This window comes from Stegostoma tigrinum, chromosome 23 (assembly GCF_030684315.1).
Source record: "Stegostoma tigrinum isolate sSteTig4 chromosome 23, sSteTig4.hap1, whole genome shotgun sequence".
Classification (NCBI taxonomy): Eukaryota; Metazoa; Chordata; class Chondrichthyes; order Orectolobiformes; family Stegostomatidae; genus Stegostoma; species Stegostoma tigrinum.
In genome coordinates, this window is record NC_081376.1 from 34,857,871 (window position 1) to 34,875,920 (window position 18,050).

The 18,050-nt window shown below is 40.9% G+C and overlaps 1 protein-coding gene across 5 annotated transcripts in view; it reads left to right on the forward strand.

Annotated features, from left to right (window-relative positions):
• rsph10b (radial spoke head 10 homolog B) overlaps positions 1–18,050 on the forward strand; it is an 84,233-nt gene that overhangs the window by 48,519 nt on the left and 17,664 nt on the right. For all 5 annotated transcript variants that reach the window (XM_048552618.2, XM_048552619.2, XM_048552622.2 and 2 more), the window contains exons 14-16: positions 1,681–1,788; positions 2,154–2,321; positions 12,884–12,964. In XM_048552618.2, coding sequence (XP_048408575.1) covers positions 1,681–1,788; positions 2,154–2,321; positions 12,884–12,964 — 357 coding nt within the window. The remainder of the gene's footprint in view (positions 1–1,680; positions 1,789–2,153; positions 2,322–12,883; positions 12,965–18,050) is intronic.

Sequence of the window (18,050 nt, forward strand, 5' to 3'; positions counted from 1 at the left end):
CAGATTTAATTTTGAGACTTGACTTGTCCTATAGTACCATCATATCAATCCCTTAAAATTAAATTATTATATGAGAATAATTGATCATTATCTCATTGCTGAGAGCACTACTGTGTGAAATTAGGCTGCTGTATTTCTTAAATTACAAGAGTGCCGATATCAAATTCTTGTTGTCCATGGGTGAAAGAGACATGGATCTCCTGCAGATAACGTAGAAACGCCATTATAGAAGTCCTTAAAGTACTCTGAAGGACCACATGATCTTTTAGGACATGTCAAAGAACACAATCAGATCTGAGGCTGCTCTCGCAAGTACATAACTTCACTACCTGAAGATCCACATGTAACAAGGAATTAGTGTATATTTCAAATGAATTTTATTGCTTTAAATAACTTTGAGACATTCAGTGGACATAAAAGGTGCAATAGAAATCTAATCTTCCTTTTATTAAGTACAGTTTTGAGGCAAACAACATCAAAACTTTGGCACTATTATTTTGACCACTGTGCTTTTCTAAATTAGTGTGACACTCCTAAACACTATAAAGCCAATATTTTTTATTTACATCATGGGGTATTGGCATTGCTGGTTGGCCAGCATTTTATTACCCATACTTAGCTGCCCTTGAGAATGTGGTGGTGAGCTGCCTTCTTAAATCACTGCAGCTTTTTCACCTCATTATCTTACCTCAACAGAAGATTCAACACATTACAGATTGAGGGAAATATTATTTATGGGTCTAAAAGGTCATGAAAAATACCAAATTGAGTGCAACAAATATCACCAGCTGTGATGATGTCTTTAGGACTTGGTGGAAGAGTAAGATAGGGTCTTGCGGGAGACAGACCTAAGGCAAGTTGTATCAACAGTCATTGCAGTAGCACAGTGCTCATTCTTACAGCCTGCAAATAGTTGGAGAGATGCAATAAACTGCATTTGTTTACTCTACGAAATGCTTCACATTAGGCCAGACTTCTACCCTCATACATACAATACCATGTAAGCCCCTAAGAACACTTACACTAAACATACTTAATGTAAGTGAGCCGTCTAAATGGTACCACATTCAAGTTTCAGGTGTAGACATGCAAAACCAGCAAGTTGAGACAAGTGACTATATTGAAAACAATTATATCCAGTTGTACTCTATTTCACACTGGAATACTGTAATGGGCAACAGTATTAGTTACTCTCAGAATAATAGGAACTAAGGAATTAGGTGATTAAAATTTTCTACCATCGCTCCAGAACAAAATTTTGAGTGCTAATTGGACCTGTTCAAGCAACTTTCTGAGGTGAACTGAGATAGTATTGGACTGTGCGTACCTAATCCAATGTGTTTCAAATCAGGATCAGTGGATAGTCATCAAATAGGGACCTTCTTGTAATGCAGTAGTAGTACACCTACCTGTGGATTGAGAGGCCCAGGTTCAGGTCTCACCTGCTCCAGAGGTGTGTAATAACAACTCTGAATAGGTTGATTAGAAAAATAGGTTAAGTAAAAATTAATCAATGTATGCTAGTAACCTGGCCATTTATTCTGTCCCACTATGAGGTGAATGTTCATGGTAAATAATATGATACTTTACAATTAAATGTGCTAAACTTTATATAATTGTGCTTCATATAATTTATAAAAGTGCAGTTATCCTGTTGTGCATTTCATTCTGTAATTGCAGGATCTAAACTTATTCAGCAAGGATCTAACAGCAACCCAGGTAGTACAGATCTTGTCTGATGATAACCCAGCAGTATCTGATGGAACTTATAATAACATGAACATTGAGGTACAGTAGGTCTTTATTTTAAAAAGTTAGATGTTTCTACCCATGACTGTTCAGATTCTGGGACAAAAATACAGCAAATAAACACTTGAAGGGGCTTCTGTATTATTAATATTGTATAAACATGTGCTACTGGGCCTAAATTGGCAACTGTGTTTGACTACATTACCACAGTAACCACTTTGCAGCAGCATTTGTTTGGGTGTGAAGGGCTTATGAACATTCTGCAATTTTCCATCTTTTATTTTCAAAACCTTGTGAAAAATATCAAAAACAAACTTATGAAGTTTACCTCTTGTATTAAAGAATACATAAACATAATAAACACCTTATTAAATGTTTATTGAACAGCAATTCTTTTTATTTAGATGGTTTTCTTGGAGTTTTTGGAGGCACTTCTTATGTGTGCAGCAGTGTATGTGACTAAAAGATTGCTCGAGAATTCAGATGCATCTTCTAAAACCTCGTTAGAGGTCAATGTAATACACATAGCAAGTGATATATCTTTGCAAGTGACCCAAGCACCATCAGAGCAGGTAATGAAATGGAATTTGATTACATTAAACCTTGTAAATACAAACTGTTCTGTTTGGTAGTGAGTAAATATGCACAAGATCATCCTAAAGATACACCTGCTTTCCATGGGATAAACCTTTAGATTCTATAGTTCTGAATCCATTTGACTGTGTTTGAATTCCAACATTGAGATTGAGTTATTTGGTTTTCCTTTGTTCCTGTTTGTCTGCTAGCTAGCTGACTTCTCCCATTCAGAAAGAGAGGAGATCTACGCCTGTAGCACAGGGATAACTTGGGAATGTAATGTTTTAGTTTAGATCTGTAGTTATGGTTGTGGCCAGAGTTCTTGGTTGGTTCGTCAAACTCACTGGTTTTCATGCAAACATTTCTTCACCCTTCTAGGTGTCATCTTCAGTGCTGTCTAGCTTTCACTGAAGCGCTTTTGTTCTGTTCTGTTCTGAATTTATACAGTCCAGTCTGTTATGGTGGGTCGTCCTGTTTCCAGTTTTGCTCCACAGTGGTATGTATATGGGGTATATTTCAACATGTTTGTTTATGGTATCAGTGGTCGAAAATCAGGCTTCCAGGAATTCTTGTGGTTGTCTTTGTCTTTGTTTTGCTTGTCCTAGCACTGTTGGGTTGCCCCAGTTAAACTGATGTCCTTCTTTTGTTGAAGTGGTCATGCCATTTTGCTGCAAGTTGGTGTTAGTTATCCTGGTGGTGAGTTTCCTGCTGGTCTGTCTTATGTATTGCTTCTTGCAGTTGTTGCATGGTATTTTGTGTATCACATTTGTCCTGCTCATTGTAGGTATGGGTCTTATCTCTTTGAGAGTAGTTGGCAAAATGTGGCCGATGGTTTGTGTGCTATCATTATTCCAAGAGGTCATGGAAGTCTCGTAGTCAGTTCCAATATGATTTTAGTATAGGTAGGGTGACCAGTGTATTGGGGAAAACAGAAATGGGCAAGATAGCCACAAGATGCTGCGAGTTATGATAATGGAGGCCATAACTGCCTCCACAAATAGGAAGAAGTTTTGCACCAAAAATCTTGAATTCGACCCACCAACAGTGGACCACAAATCTCAAACAGGCCATTGGTATCAAGCAAAACAGGACCAGAACTTAGAGACTCACACTACAGGCAAAACTGATGACTCTGATGAAGGGTCTAGGCTCGAAACATCAGCTTTTGTGCTCCTGAGATGCTGCTTGGCCTGCTGTGTTCTTCCAGCTTCACACTTTGTTATCTTGGATTCTCCAGCGTCTGCAGTTCCCATTATCACTAAAACTGATACATAGTTTGGCATCATGAACAGGATTGGAAAGAGACCTACCCGAAAAGAGGCGGCAGCCCCAGGGCACTTCCCGGCTCGGGGGTGGGGGGATACTCCCTCAACTGACAGAATAAGGGTTGGCCACCTACAACAAAAAAGTAAGCGTTTTGCTGTTAATTTGGACTACATTCTGTTAAGTGGGGGCGGTCCTTGGGGACGGACAAATGCAGGGAAACTGTCGAAGGGTCTGTCCAATCCAAAGCACCAAAAGGCGTGAGGTAAATTGAAGTTTGAGGAGACACAGAGGATTGTTCGGGGAAAAACTGCGCAGTGGGTGAGTGAGTGTAGAACATAGAGATTAGCTGAGATTAAATTCCACGTGGTGTAAGTAAGTCCCTGTGGATACCGCCTCGCAGGTAACAAGGGCCTGAACGGGCAGGGAAGAAAGTTCTGTGGATACGGCCCTGGAAAAAGCAGGGGTCTGTACAGGCAGAACAAGTGCAGTAAGATTGTTTTATCGATAGTACTATCCAACCTGATAAAAATTGAAAGCTGGCAAATTGGTAATAGACGACTAAAGTAAAAATAACAGAACAGCCACACTTTCCAAAGCACTACCAGACTGTTGAGTTGTGTAAAGACAAGGACAGTATGATAATTAGACTGATGTAATTTTAACCATGAACAAAGGGACTGCAGTTGAAATACTAAGTAAGAAATTTCCAGTAGCAAGAAATGATATCATAAAAATTTCTGAAAAATGGGGAAAAAAAACTAGGAAATTACTAACTAAATGGCCAAAAGAAGATACCTTTGATATAAATACGTGCAGTGAAATGGAAGGGTTAACCGAACAAGCCAAACACATGGATAAGAAATCTATCAGACAAACAACTAACAGACGTAGAGAAATCTGTCCTGCTAAGGGGACTTAATATGACTATAAGGATGCTAGAAAACAGACTTCCTGGCTGCACTTGAGGCTACACTGATATCTAATGGACTTTTGGGGAAAAAACACAACAGGCTATCTGACAAACCTTAGTCCCTCCACTCAAAGGAGATACCAGTTAAACATACTCAACACATCAGAAACAAAAGCCCTCGAGGGACTATAGAAGGACAGGAACATCATAATCTTAACAACAGACAAAGGCCGCTTGAATAAATTGGACTACAATGAGAAAGCACAAAAACAAAATTGAGGAAGGGTCACCAGGCGTTACCTCTGTTTTCTCCTTCACAGATGCTGCCAGATCTGCTGAGCTTTTCCAGCAACTTTGTTTTTTGCTCTTGATTTACAGCATCTGCAGTTCTTTTGGCTTTTATTAATTACTTGCATATACCAATACTTACCAACAGAGGAAGTCAGACTCCATGCCACAGTTAGAGGCAGGATCACCTATAACTAAAGAAATTACAGCAAATAGGCCAAATATCAAGAACAGACTTCCTAAAAATGAAACCTGATGGTTCAAACATCGCTCCAATTCTATGGACTACCCAAGATGCACAAACCAGACATACTCCTTAGACCCATAGTTTCCTTGCTGGGCACACTGACACAGGGGCTAGGCGAGGAGCAACAACATAAACTGAAACACCTCACTAACGGATCGACTCGCTCCATACACTCCGCACAGGAATTCCTGAATAACATCAGAAACATAAAAATCGATGAAACAATGGTCGTCTTCGACATTATGGCATTATTCACCTCCTATCGACATGACACTAACAAAAGAAATACTGGCGGCATCAGCAGACAATCCAAAAACACAAATCTCCAATGAAACCATCAGCAAGAACAATATGCTGAAATTACTAGACTTATGCTTTACCATGCAGTTTGTCTTCAACAGCCAGGTATATTAACGAATTAATGGGTCGCCTGTGGTTCATCTATCTTGGATCTTATAGTGGAAGCAGTTATGCCAAGACTTGAACACACACCCCTCCCCCAGATCCAGCCTAAACTATGGGTCAGGTACGTGGACAATATTTTTGTGATCATTAAATGAGCAAAGTTAAAAGAAACACACCACCTTATCAACAGCATACTCACTGAGATCAAGTTCACCAGGGAACAGGAGGAGAACAATCAACTCTTGTTTCTAGACGTAATGGAGGGATGAACAAACAACAGTATATACAGAAAGACTACACAGACAGACCAAATCCTGAATTACAACAGTAAACACCCCAGTGTCCACAACAGACCTATGTCAAGACTTTGCTTATACAAGCAATAGCACACCGCAACACCCCGGAGCTACGCAAAAACGTAAGAATACCTATACAAAGTCTTTGCAAGCATTGGGTATCCTAACAGCTTCATCCGCTGATGTCTGTCAAATAAACAATACCAAGAAGACACTGTATGCCCCAACACAATGGCCACCCTACCCTATATTAGAAACATATCAGAACTGACTACAAGACTCCTACGACCGCTTGGAATAATAGCACACAAACCAACAGCCGCACTTTGCCAGGTGCTCTCAAAGAGGAATGACCCATACCCTCAATGAGCAGGACAAATGTGATACACAAAATACCATGCAGCAACTGTGAGAAGCAATACAGAAGACAGACGGGCAGGAAACTCGCCACCAGGATACACAAACACCAACTCACAGCAAAATGGCATGACCAACTCTCCCTCACTTCTATTCACACCGACAAAAGGACATCGGTTTATCTGCACAATGTAACAGTACTAAGACAAGCAAAACAAGGACAACCTTGAGAATTCCTGCAAGCCTGATTTTTCGACCACTGGTGTGATAAACAAACATGTTGAAATAGACCCCATCTACATACCACTACAGAGCAAAACCGGAAACAGAACTACCCACCATAACAGACCAGACCATATAAGTTCAGAGCAGAACAGAACAGAACAACAACACTTCAATAGAGGCTAGGCAGCACTGAAGATGTCACCTAGAAGGGGGACGAAATGTTTGTACAAAAACCAGTCAGTTTGGCGAACCAACTAACTACTCCATAACTAGGTGATATTTCTTCAATGTTGACATTCACAGCACACTAAACTTTCAAACCCAGCGTGGTATGCTCAAGAGCATTCTGACCTACCAGCACACTCCAGTAGAGTTAAAATTATTTTTGTTTTAACTCAAATCCTTGAGTATCCTTCGAGGGGGGGGGGGGGGGGGGAACAAAATCTGTCTGTAGTTTGGGTTAGGGGTTAATGCTGCTGCCTCACAGCATCAGGGACCCAGATTTGATTCCAGCTTTGAGCAACTGCCCATGTGGAGTTTGCATATTCTCCTTTATGTTGCATGGGTTTCCACTGGTTGCTCAGGTTTCATTCTACAGTCCGCAGATGAGCAGGTTAATTGGATTGGCCATGTTAAATTGCCTTGTGGAGTCCAGGGTTGTGCAGGGTAGATTGAATGGCCATGGTTAATGGGAGGTCTTAGGGATGGGGGTGCATGTCTGAACAGGATGCTCTTTGGAGGGTTGGTGCAGACACACTGGGCTTAATAGCCTCTATCTGCACTGTCTTGCTGTTGATCAGAAGGTAGTCAGCCCCTTGTTATATTTATAGTCTCAAGATTATAATTTTTATTATAAGAGATCTGTCCCTTGATTAAGCTAGGTACTAAGTTAGCCTACAGCATTGTTTTTAGAGCAGTAAAAGAGCACTGTTTTCTGGGCCTGTAGATTGTAAAGGTGCAAAGAAAGCCTTTAGTAGAGTGATGTGGGAGATCAGGGAGCATTTCCATCTTTCTGATGATTATTTCTGCAGGAAGTATGCTTGGTTGCGAATCCTATTGGATCACATGGATCGGTTGGAGTAGCAGTCAGAGGCAATGAGGAATTTACAGGAACTAGGGGGTGTGATGGATAGCAGTTACAGGAAAGAGAAAAAGGTACAGTCGGGTAGAATGGTGGCCTCCAGGAAATGTAGGAGACAGAAGGAGGTAGTGCAGGAGTCTCCTGTGGCTATCCCCCTGTCAAACAACTATGCTGTTTTGGAAAATGTAGGGTGTGATGGACTCTTACAGGAATGAGCACCGACTGCCAGGTTTCTGATACTGAGACTGGCTCTAATGTAATGAGGGGTACGCCATGTTCCAAGCAGTCAATTGTGATAGAGGAGTCTATACTCAGAGGCACAGACAGACATTTCTGCGACCGACAGCGACACATCAGAATGGCGTGTTGCTTCCCTGGTGCCAGGATCAAGGATATCTCCGAGAGGGTGCAGAATATTCTCAAAGGGGAGAGGGACCAACAGGATGTCGTTGCATGCATTGGAACCAATAACATAGGAAGAGATAAGGACGAGATTCTAAGAGATAATATAGGAAGTTCACGCAGGAATTTAAAAAGGAAGTCCTCAAAGGTAGTAATATCTGTATTAGTTCCATTGCCACAAGCTAGTGAGGCTGGGAATAGAAGGATAGAGCAGATGAATGTGAGGCTGAGGAGCTGGTGCAGAGGAGATTTTTGGATCATTGGAATTTCTTCTGGGGTAGAAGTGACCTGTATAGGAAGGATGGACTACACCTGAATTGAAAGGGGACTAAAATATTGGCAGGGAGATTTGCTAGTACTGTTCAGGAGGATTTAAACTAGAAAGGTGGGGGAGGTGTTGGAACCCAGGGAGATAGTGAGGAATGAGCAGCCTGGGACTGATGAAATTGAGAAAAGTAGTAAGTCAAACAGACAGGGCAGGCAGGAACAAAGCAGAGAATGTAGTAGGCCTGATAAATTAAATTGCATTTATTTCAATGCAAGAGGTCTAACAGGTAAGCCAGATGAACTTAGGGCATGGTTTGAAATGTGGACCTGGGATATCATAGCAATTACAGAGATTTAGCTCAGGGATGGACAGTACTGGCAGCTTAATCTTCCAGGGTGTCAATGTTATAGGTAAGATAGAAAGGGGAGCAGGCAAGGACGGCGGTGGGGGGGGGGGGGGGGGGGGGGTGGCATTTTTGATTAAAGATGACATTACTGCTGTACTTAGGGAGGAGATTCCTGGGAAGCTATTTGGGTAGAACTGAAAAATAAGAAAATGATGATCATCTTATTGGGATTGTACAATAGACCCCCAATATTCAGCGGGAAATTGGGAAACAAATTTGTAAGGAGATCTCCATTATCTGTGAGAATAATAAGGTGATTATGGACAGGGATTTTAATTTTCCTAACATAGGCTTGGACTGCCATAGTTTTAAGGGCATGGGTGGAGAGGAATTTGCTAAGTGTGCAGAAGATTTTCTGATTCAGAATGTGGAAATACCTACTAGAGAAGGTGCAAAACTTGGCCTACTGAGGAAGTAAGGCAGGGCAAGTGACTGAAGTGTCTGTAGGGGGAGCACTCTGGGGTCAGTGACCATAATTCTATTAATTTTAATATAGTGATGGAAAAAGATAGACTGGATCTAAAAGTTAAAGTTCTAAATTGGAGGAAGGCCAGTTTTGACAGTATTAGACAAGAACTTTCAAAAGTTGATGGGGGCAGATGTTCACAGGTAAATGGGTGACTGGAAAATGGGAAACATTCAAAAATGAGATAACCAGAGTCCAGAGACAGTATGTTCCTGTTAGGGTGAAGGGCAAAGCTGGTGTAGGGAATCTGGATGATGAGAGAAATTGAGGTTTTGGTCAAGAAAAGGAAGGAAGCATATGTCAAGTATAGACAGCAGGGATTGAGTGGATCCATAGAAGAGTATAAAGGCAGTAGGAGTATATTCAAGAGGGAAATCAGGAGGGCAAAAAGGGGACAGGAGATAGCTTTGGCAAATAGGGTTAAGGAGAATCCAAAGGGATTTTATACATATATTAAGGACAAAAGGGTAACTAGGGAGAGAATTAGGGCCCATTAAAAATCAGCAAGGCCACCTGTGTGTGGAACCACAGGAGATGCGTGAGATACTAAATGAGTATTTTGCATCAGTGTTTACTTTGGAGAAGGATATGGAAGATAGAGAATGTGGGGAAATAAATAGCTACATCTTGAAAAATGTTCATATTATAGATGAGGAGGTGCTGAACATCTTAAAGTGCATAAAGTTGGATAAATCCCTGGGAACCTGATCGGATGTACCCTGGAACTCTGTGGAAAGTGAGGGGAGAGATTTCTGGGCCCAAAGCTGAGATATTGGTATCACAGATAGCCACAGATGAGGTGCTAGAAGACTGGAGGTTGGCTAACATGGTGCTACTATTTAGGAAAGATGGTAAGGAAAAGCCAGGGATCTATAGACCGGTGAGCCTGATATCAGTGGTGAGCATGTTGTTTGAAGGAATCCTGGGGGACAGGATTTACATATATTTGGAAAGGCAACATGTCTTTGTGTGTAGAAAATCATGCCTCACTAACTTGATTGAGCTATTTTTAAGAAGTAATGAATGAAGTAATGAAGAAGTGATTGATGAGGGCAGAGTGGTGGATGTAATCTATATGGATTTCACTAGGGCATTCATCAAGATTCCTTAAGGAAGACTGATTAGCAAAGTTAGATCACATGGAATACAGCGAGAACTAGCCATTTGAATACAGTGCTGGCTCAAAAGTAGCAGACAGAGGTGGTAGAGGAGGGTTGCTGGTCAGTGACCAATAGTCTGCCACAAGGATTAGTGCTCGGTCCATTGCTTTTTGTCATTTTGTAACTGATTTGGATGTGAATGTAGGAGGTGTGGTTAAAGTTTGCAGATGACACTAAAATTAGAGGAGTACAGACAGTGAAGAAGGTTACCTCAGAGTACAATGGGATCTTGAACAGATGGGCCAATGAGTGACAGATGGAATTTAATTTAGATAGATGTGAGATACTGCATTTTGGAAAGGCAAATCAGGGCAAGGTCCTGGGGAGTGTTGCTAAGCTATGAGTGCGGGTTCATAGTTCCTTGAACGTGGAGTCACAGGTAGACACGAGAGTGAAGATAGCGCTTGGTGTGCTTGCCTTTATTGGTCATTGCATCGGGTTTTGGAGTTGGGAGATCATGTTGTGGCTGTACAGGACATTGGTTCGGGCACTTTTGGAATATTGCATGCAATTCTGGTCTCCCTGCTATAGGAAGGATGTTGTGAAACTAGAAAGGGTTAAGGAAAGGTTTATAAGAATGTTGCCAGGATTGGAGTGTTTGAGCTATAGGCGGAGGCTGAACAGTTGTGGGTATTTTCCTTGGATTTTTGGAGGCTAAAGCGTGATTTATAGAGGTTTATAAATCATGAGGGGCATGGATAGGGTAACAAGGCAGGGTCTTTTTCCCAGGGTAGAGGAGTCCAAAGCTAGAAGGCATAGGTCTAGGATGAGAGGTGAAAGATATAAAAGGGACCTAAGGGGCAACTTCTTCATGCAAAGGGTGGTGCATATATCAAATGAGCTGCCAGAGGAAGTGGTAGAGGCTGGAATGATTACAACATTTAAAAGGCATTTGGATGGATTATAATAGGAAGGGTTTCGAGGGCTATGGGCAAAATGCTGGCAAATGGAACTAGATTTATATAGGGTGTCTGATTGGCAATGGACATGTTCAATCAACAGGTCTGATTCCCTGCTATATGTCTCTATGACTCTGAGAGTCTAATCTAGTCTACTTTGACATGCCCCTTTCCCTCACTTTAAAGGGTTATCGCTGGAAGCTTGCTTCATAGTAATAGGTGTGACATTTTGTGGGTTTCTTTCCAGTCATCTAATAAATTCACATTTGGGCTTTTTGTTGGCTGTATCAGCTCTCTTTTAAAAACACATCTGGAATTACAAGTTAAAAATGTTCACCGTACCTGAGTGTTCCAATCCCTGGTATGACAGTTATTGTTTTAGCTGCTACATTATCACATGACAACAACAAGTAAACTTTAAAAATGTTTTATTGGATGTAAAGCACTTTGGGATAGCCTTACGTGATAAAAGATGCCATTTAAATACATATTTCTTTTTAACATGACTTATACCCCCATTCACCTTAAATTGTCAACTTGAGCTGATGTGTAATTTCATTGGTACAATTATTCTTCTGAACATGTTTACCATGCAAAAGCTGAGCCAAAAGGTTTTGACCAGTAATGTGCAGCCAGCTAACTACAGCTGGATGCTTAACACTTTCAGTAATTTTAAATGAAATTTAAATATAGAGTCATAGAGTTATACAGCTTGGAAACAGACTCTTCTGTCAATTGTGTGATGAAACTGCAGAAACCTACAGTGCACCCACTAAAATGTTCAAGGCTCATTCCTGCAGAAATCCCTGAAATTTGCTTCAGCATAGTTACGGTTATAATAACAATAGCACCATCTCCTACTGCATGATAGCATTATGCCAAAGGCAAGTCTGGTTGAGAGATTGGTTAACTTACTTTACTTATTTTACTGTTCAAAGAGGAGAAAAAAGAGTTTGTGAAAAATAAAACAACAAAGCTCTAAAAGACCACTGTTCAAATTATATTGAGTAAACATTTACAGAATAGATAAAATTAGTGAGACATTCTTTTGAAATTGTATTGGATGAAACAACAAGGTGCTTAGGATACTGTGCCTTGGAGTTGTTTCATGTTGCTATTTGCCATTTAGTGAATTTGAATCTGAACTGTTCTATCATGCTGTAGCACAAGGGTATTTGCTAGGGAGAATGCCTGAGAGTATGTCAACCATTAGCACTCTCAAATACTTCCTAATGTCCTTCTTGGGTCAAGAAGGAATTTCTGATAGACAAGTTACCTACCATATATCACTTTATTTGTCTCATGAATGTGAGCATGGCTTGAAAGACCAATATTTGGCATCTGTCCATAATTTTCCCTGAGAATGTCAGTTGTCTGTATTTAAAATCACTGCTGTCTGTCTGGTGTAGGAATACCCAAATTCCTGATAGTATACCCAAAGTGTTGTTAGGAAGCACTAAGGCACTAGATGAACTGCAAAAGCTTGAGAAGGCAACTCACTACCACCTCAAGAGCAACTAGGAACAGGCAACAAATTTTTGCCTTTTCAGTGATGCTCACAGTCCATGAAATAATATAATTAAAGCCAAATTGTGAATTGTACCTTAAAGTAAGTTCAAAAGTACATTTTAAGCTTGTTTTGATAATGTGTGATTGTTGTATGTAATACTTTCCAATAAGATGGTGAACCAAAGCTATTTTTCTGTATGACTTTGTGACCTCAATGAATTATAGTGATGAACAATTTGCATCACAGCACTAAATGGAAGAATTCTGACTAAATATTTTTATATATGCCATAGATTTTTAATTTATTTTTAAAATTTATTTTAGTTAAAGAATGTGAATAAATTTTTTAAACAGCTTTTTTTAAATTAACCAGATCATAGCCCAAGAGTCAACAATAGCAGAACCAAGTGAACAAAGCACAAAACCCACTACAAAGAAACGCGGGGAGTCCACTGTAAGTACTTAAAGGAAATCAGAGGTTTAATTGATGATTACACATCTAATTTATTTACAAGTAAAAAGGATGATATTTTATGTGCAAAGTGTTTAGTGCTTTTACCAAAGCATCTTTGCTAATCTGTCCGGTAGATGCAGTAGCTTTGTGTTAGGGTATAGTAGAGCATTGTCAAGTCTGGAGGTGACAAAAGCTTGGAATGGGCTTTCGACAGCAATGGCTGAGACAAACATGGAGATCAGCATGGTTATGGTGGTGAAAATAGATTTTCTTTATGACAAGAAGGATATGAAATCAGAAATTGGTACGGGTAAAATCGGGTTTACGAATTGCAGTCTGTATGTTCTACCACAAACAGGGGCTGGGGTAGGACTGAATGGCGGCCTTAAAGGGTCTACACTGCAGCAAGAACTACATATATTTGCTTCAATCTTGGAATTGTCTAGCTCAATTGAATTAGGCTATTGTCACACAAGCAGCCTGGAAGGGTCGTCAGATGATGGAGAGGTAGAATTAGATGTGGTCAGTATATATAGGGAAACACCACCAACAATATAATGTTTTTCATGTTAAAAAATAATGGTCCACTTCACAGGAGCGGTACAAGACAAAAAAAAATGACACTAATCTACATTAGGAGATCTTGGTCAAAGAGAGAGATTTTGATCAGTGTCTAAATTAAGGAAAGTGAGTTAGAGAGGTAGAGAAGTGTAGTGAGGGTATTTTAGAGCTTGGATCCTCAGTGATGGAAAGTATGGCTATCAGTTGTGGAGCAATTGAAATCAGGACTGCAAGAGGCTAGAATTAGAAGAGTGGAGATATTTCTTATTGTTATGGGGACTGGTGAAGATTGCAAAGGCAGCATTGGGTTAGAATATGAGAGATTTGAGAACAAGGATGAAAATTTCAATGTCAAGACATTGTTTAACTGGGAGCAGTATTGGGCAGCAAATGCAGGTGATTGGCGAATGTGATTTGGTGCATGTTAAGGCGCTGGCAGCAGAGGTTTGGATAACCTTAAGTTTACTGACGCTGGAATTTGGGAAAACAGTCATGAATGTTGTCATGGTGATAAAATATGGACTATCATTTTCAACCTCCAGCAAATGTTTTTTTTTTTTCAACTTCTATCATCTGATTTAATACCTGAGATGTTAATGGACTAGAGAGATTTTTAAATAGGAAGAATCATGGACCTTTCATGGCTGTAGCAATCACCTGTCCACTACTTGAGGCAAGTTCAGAAAACCAATGTGGACTAAACAAAATTGTTTGATTTATAATTGCCATTTTATCTAAATATATTTTAAAGCCAGTCGACTGGATCAGACATCAAAAAACCCTCATGTTCTGTTCTAATTTACACTTATATATGAAGTTGCACATCTAGGACTGAGAATGTGAAAACGAGTACAGGGAGTTAGGTTGGAAGCTGAAGTTCAGGACAAACAGGGTAGTTATCTCTGGATTACTACCAGTGCCACGTGATAATGAGGTAAGAAATAGGGAGAGAGTACAGGTAAACACGTGGCTACAGAGCTGGTGTAGGTGGGAGCGCTTCCATTATGTGGATAATTGGAGCACATTCTGGAGAAGGTGGGACCTGTACAGTAAGGAGGGGTTGCACCTGAATCAGAAGGGCACAAATATCTTGGGAGGAGGTTTGCTCAAGCTATACGTGATGGTTTAAACTAGATTGGCAGGAGGTGGGGAACCAAATTTGTAAATCAGAGGATGAGGTATTCAGCCTTCCAACATACACAACAGGGAGTGAGGTTGTTAATAAAGAAATGCGGTCAATGGAGCATAATTGTGGACACAGAGATGGTTTGAGGTGTGTATACTTCAATGCTAGAAGTATCAGAAATAAGGTGGATAAAATTATAGCATGGGTCAGTACTTGGAACTACGATGTTGTGGCCATTACAGAAACTTGGGTAACTCAGGGACAGGAATGGTTGTTGGTAGTTCCAGGATTTAGATGCTTTAAAAGAAAGAGGGAGGGTGGTAAAAGAGGTGGGGAAGTGGCATTGCTAGTCAGGGCTAGTATAGCAGCTACTGAAAGGCAGTTCAAGAATGATATGTCTGCAGAGTCAGTTTATATTGAGGTCAGGAACAAGAAAGGAGCAGGCACTTTGTTGTGGTTTTTTTACAGACCCGCTAATAGTTGTAAAGAAGTGGAGGAGCGGATTGGGAGGCAGGTACTGGAAGGATGCAGAAGTCAGAGGGTTGTAGTCATGGGTGACTTCAACTTTCCAAAAATTGATTGAAAACTTTTTAGTTGTAATAGTTTAGATGGAGCGGATTTTGTCCAGTGCATTCAGGAAGGATTCCTGACATAGAATGTAGATAGATCAACATGAGGAGAGGCCACTTTGGATTTGCTGCTTCGCAATTAATCGGGCCAAGTGTCAGACCTGTTGCTAGGAGAGCATTTTGGCGATAGCAGTCATAACTCTGTTACTTTTACAATAGTTATGGAAAAAGATGGGCACATACAGCAGGGTAAGGTTTATAATTGGGGGAAGGATAATTATAATTCTGTTAGGCAAGAACTGAGTAACTGAGTATTTTGGCTTTCATTAACAGGGGGATTGAGTTTAAGAGTCGTGAGATCTTGTTGCAGCTCTATAAAACTTTGGTTAGACCGCACTTGGAATACTGCGTCCAGTTCTGGGCGCCCTATTATAGGAAAGATGTGGATGCTTTGGAGAGGGTTCAGAGGAGGTTTACCAGGATGCTGCCTGGACTGGAGGGCTTATCTTATGAAGAGAGGTTGACTGAGCTCGGTCTCTTTTCATTGGAGAAAAGGAGGAGGAGAGGGGACCTAATTGAGGTATACAAGATAATGAGAGGCATAGATAGAGTCGATAGCCAGAGACTATTTCCCAGGGCAGAAATGGCTAGCACGAGGGGTCATAGTTTTAAGCTGGTTGGTGGAAAGTATAGAGGGGATGTCAGAGGCAGGTTCTTTACGCAGAGAGTTGTGAGAGCATGGAATGCGTTGCCAGCAGCAGTTGTGGAAGCAAGGTCATTGGGGTCATTTAAGAGACTGCTGGACATGCATATGGTCACAGAAATTTGAGGGTGCATCCATGAGGATCAATGGTCGGCACAACATTGTGGGCTGAAGGGCCTGTTCTGTGCTGTACTGTTCTATGTTCTATGTTCTATGTTCTAACATAAAATGGGAACAGATGCTGTCAGGGAAGAGCACCAATGAAATGTGGAGATTGTTTAAGGAATGCATAAAGTGTGTGCTTGATATGTTTGTTCCTAGCAGGCAGGGAAGATGCGGTCAAGTGATGGAGCCTTGGTTCTCATGAGAGGTCGAATGACTGGTTAAGAGAAAGAAGGATGCTTATATAAGGTTTGAGAATGAAGGATCGGAAAAGGCTCTAGAGGGATACAAGTTAGCCAGGAAGACGCTGAAGAAATGGCTTAGGAGAGCTATAAGGGGGGATGAGAAAACCTTGGCAAACAGAATCAAGGAACATCCCAAGGCTTTTTATACGTGTGTGAGGAATAAGAGAATGACCAGAGAAAGGTTGGGGTCGATCAAGGATTGTAAAGGGAATTTGTGCACGGAGCCTAAAGAGATAGGAGATGTCCTTAATTAATACTTTTCTTCGATATTCACAACTGAGAGGGACCTAGTTGTAGGGGAGGACAGTGTGAAACAGGCTGGTAGGCTAGAGGAGATAGAAGTTAGTAAGGAAGGTTTACTAGGAATTTTGAGGAACTTGAAGATCGATACGTCCCCCGGGCCTGATGAGATTTATCCAAGGATTCTATGGAAAATGAGGGAAGAGATCGCAGGACCTTTGGCGATGATCTTTTCATCCTCACTGTCCACAGGTATAGTGCCAGAAGATTGGAGAGAGGCAAATGTCATTCCCTTGTTCAAAAAAGGGAATATGGATAACCCCAGTAATTACAGGCCAGTTAGTCTTACGTCAGTGGTGAGCAAATTATTGGAAAGGGCTCTGACAGATAGGATTTCTGATCACTTGGAAAGGTACAGTTTGATTTGTGATAGTCAGCATAGATTTGTGAGGGGTAGATCATGCCTCACAAACCTTACTGAATTCTTTGAAGAGGTGACCAAACACATGGATGAAGATAGAGCAGTGGATGTGGTATACATGGATTTAAGTAAGGCATTTGGTAAGGTTCTCCATGGTAGACTCATGCAGAAAGTAAGGATGCATGGGATAGGGGGAAATGTGGCAGATTGGATTCAGAATTGGCTGACCCTTAGAAGACAAAGGGTAGTAGTGGATGGAAAATATGCAATATGGTGTTCAGTTATGAGTGGATCTGTTCTGGGTCCTCTTCTATTTATGATTTTTTAAAACGATTTGGATGTAGGAGTGGAAGGGTGGATTAGTAAGTTCACAGACAATACGAAGTTGGGTTGAGTTGTAGATAGTGTGGAGGGCTGTCCTAGGTTACAAAGGGACATTCATAGGATGCAGGGCTGGGCTGAGAAGTGGCAGATGAAGTTTAATCCTGAAAAGTGTGAGGTGATTCATTTTGGAAAGACGAATTTGAAAGCAGAATACAGGGTTAATGGAAAGATTCTTGGCAGTGTGGAGGAGCAGAGGGATCTTGGGGTTCATGTCTACAGTTCCCTGAAAGCTGCCACCCAGGTAGATAGAGTTCTTAAGAAGGCATATGGTGTGTTATCATTCATCAATAGAGTGATTGAGTTTGAGAGTCATGAAGTTATGCTCCAGCTGTACAAAAGCCTGGTTTGGCCACATCTGGAGTATTGTGTCCAGTTCTGGTTGCCTCATTACAGGGAAGATTTGGAAGCATTGGAAAAGGTGCAGAAGAGATTTACCAGGATGTTGCCTGGAATGGAGGGAAGGCTTTATGAGAAAAGGCTGAGAGAGCAAGGGCTTTTCTCTTTAGAATGACAAAGGATGAGAGGTGACTTGAAAGAGGTGTACCAAATGATCAGAGGTATAGATAGAGTGGACAGCCAGAGACTTTTTCCTAGGGTGGAGGTAGCTCTTACAAGGGGCATAGTTTTAAAGTGAGTGGAGGTAGATATAGGGAAGACATCAGAGGTAGGTTCTTT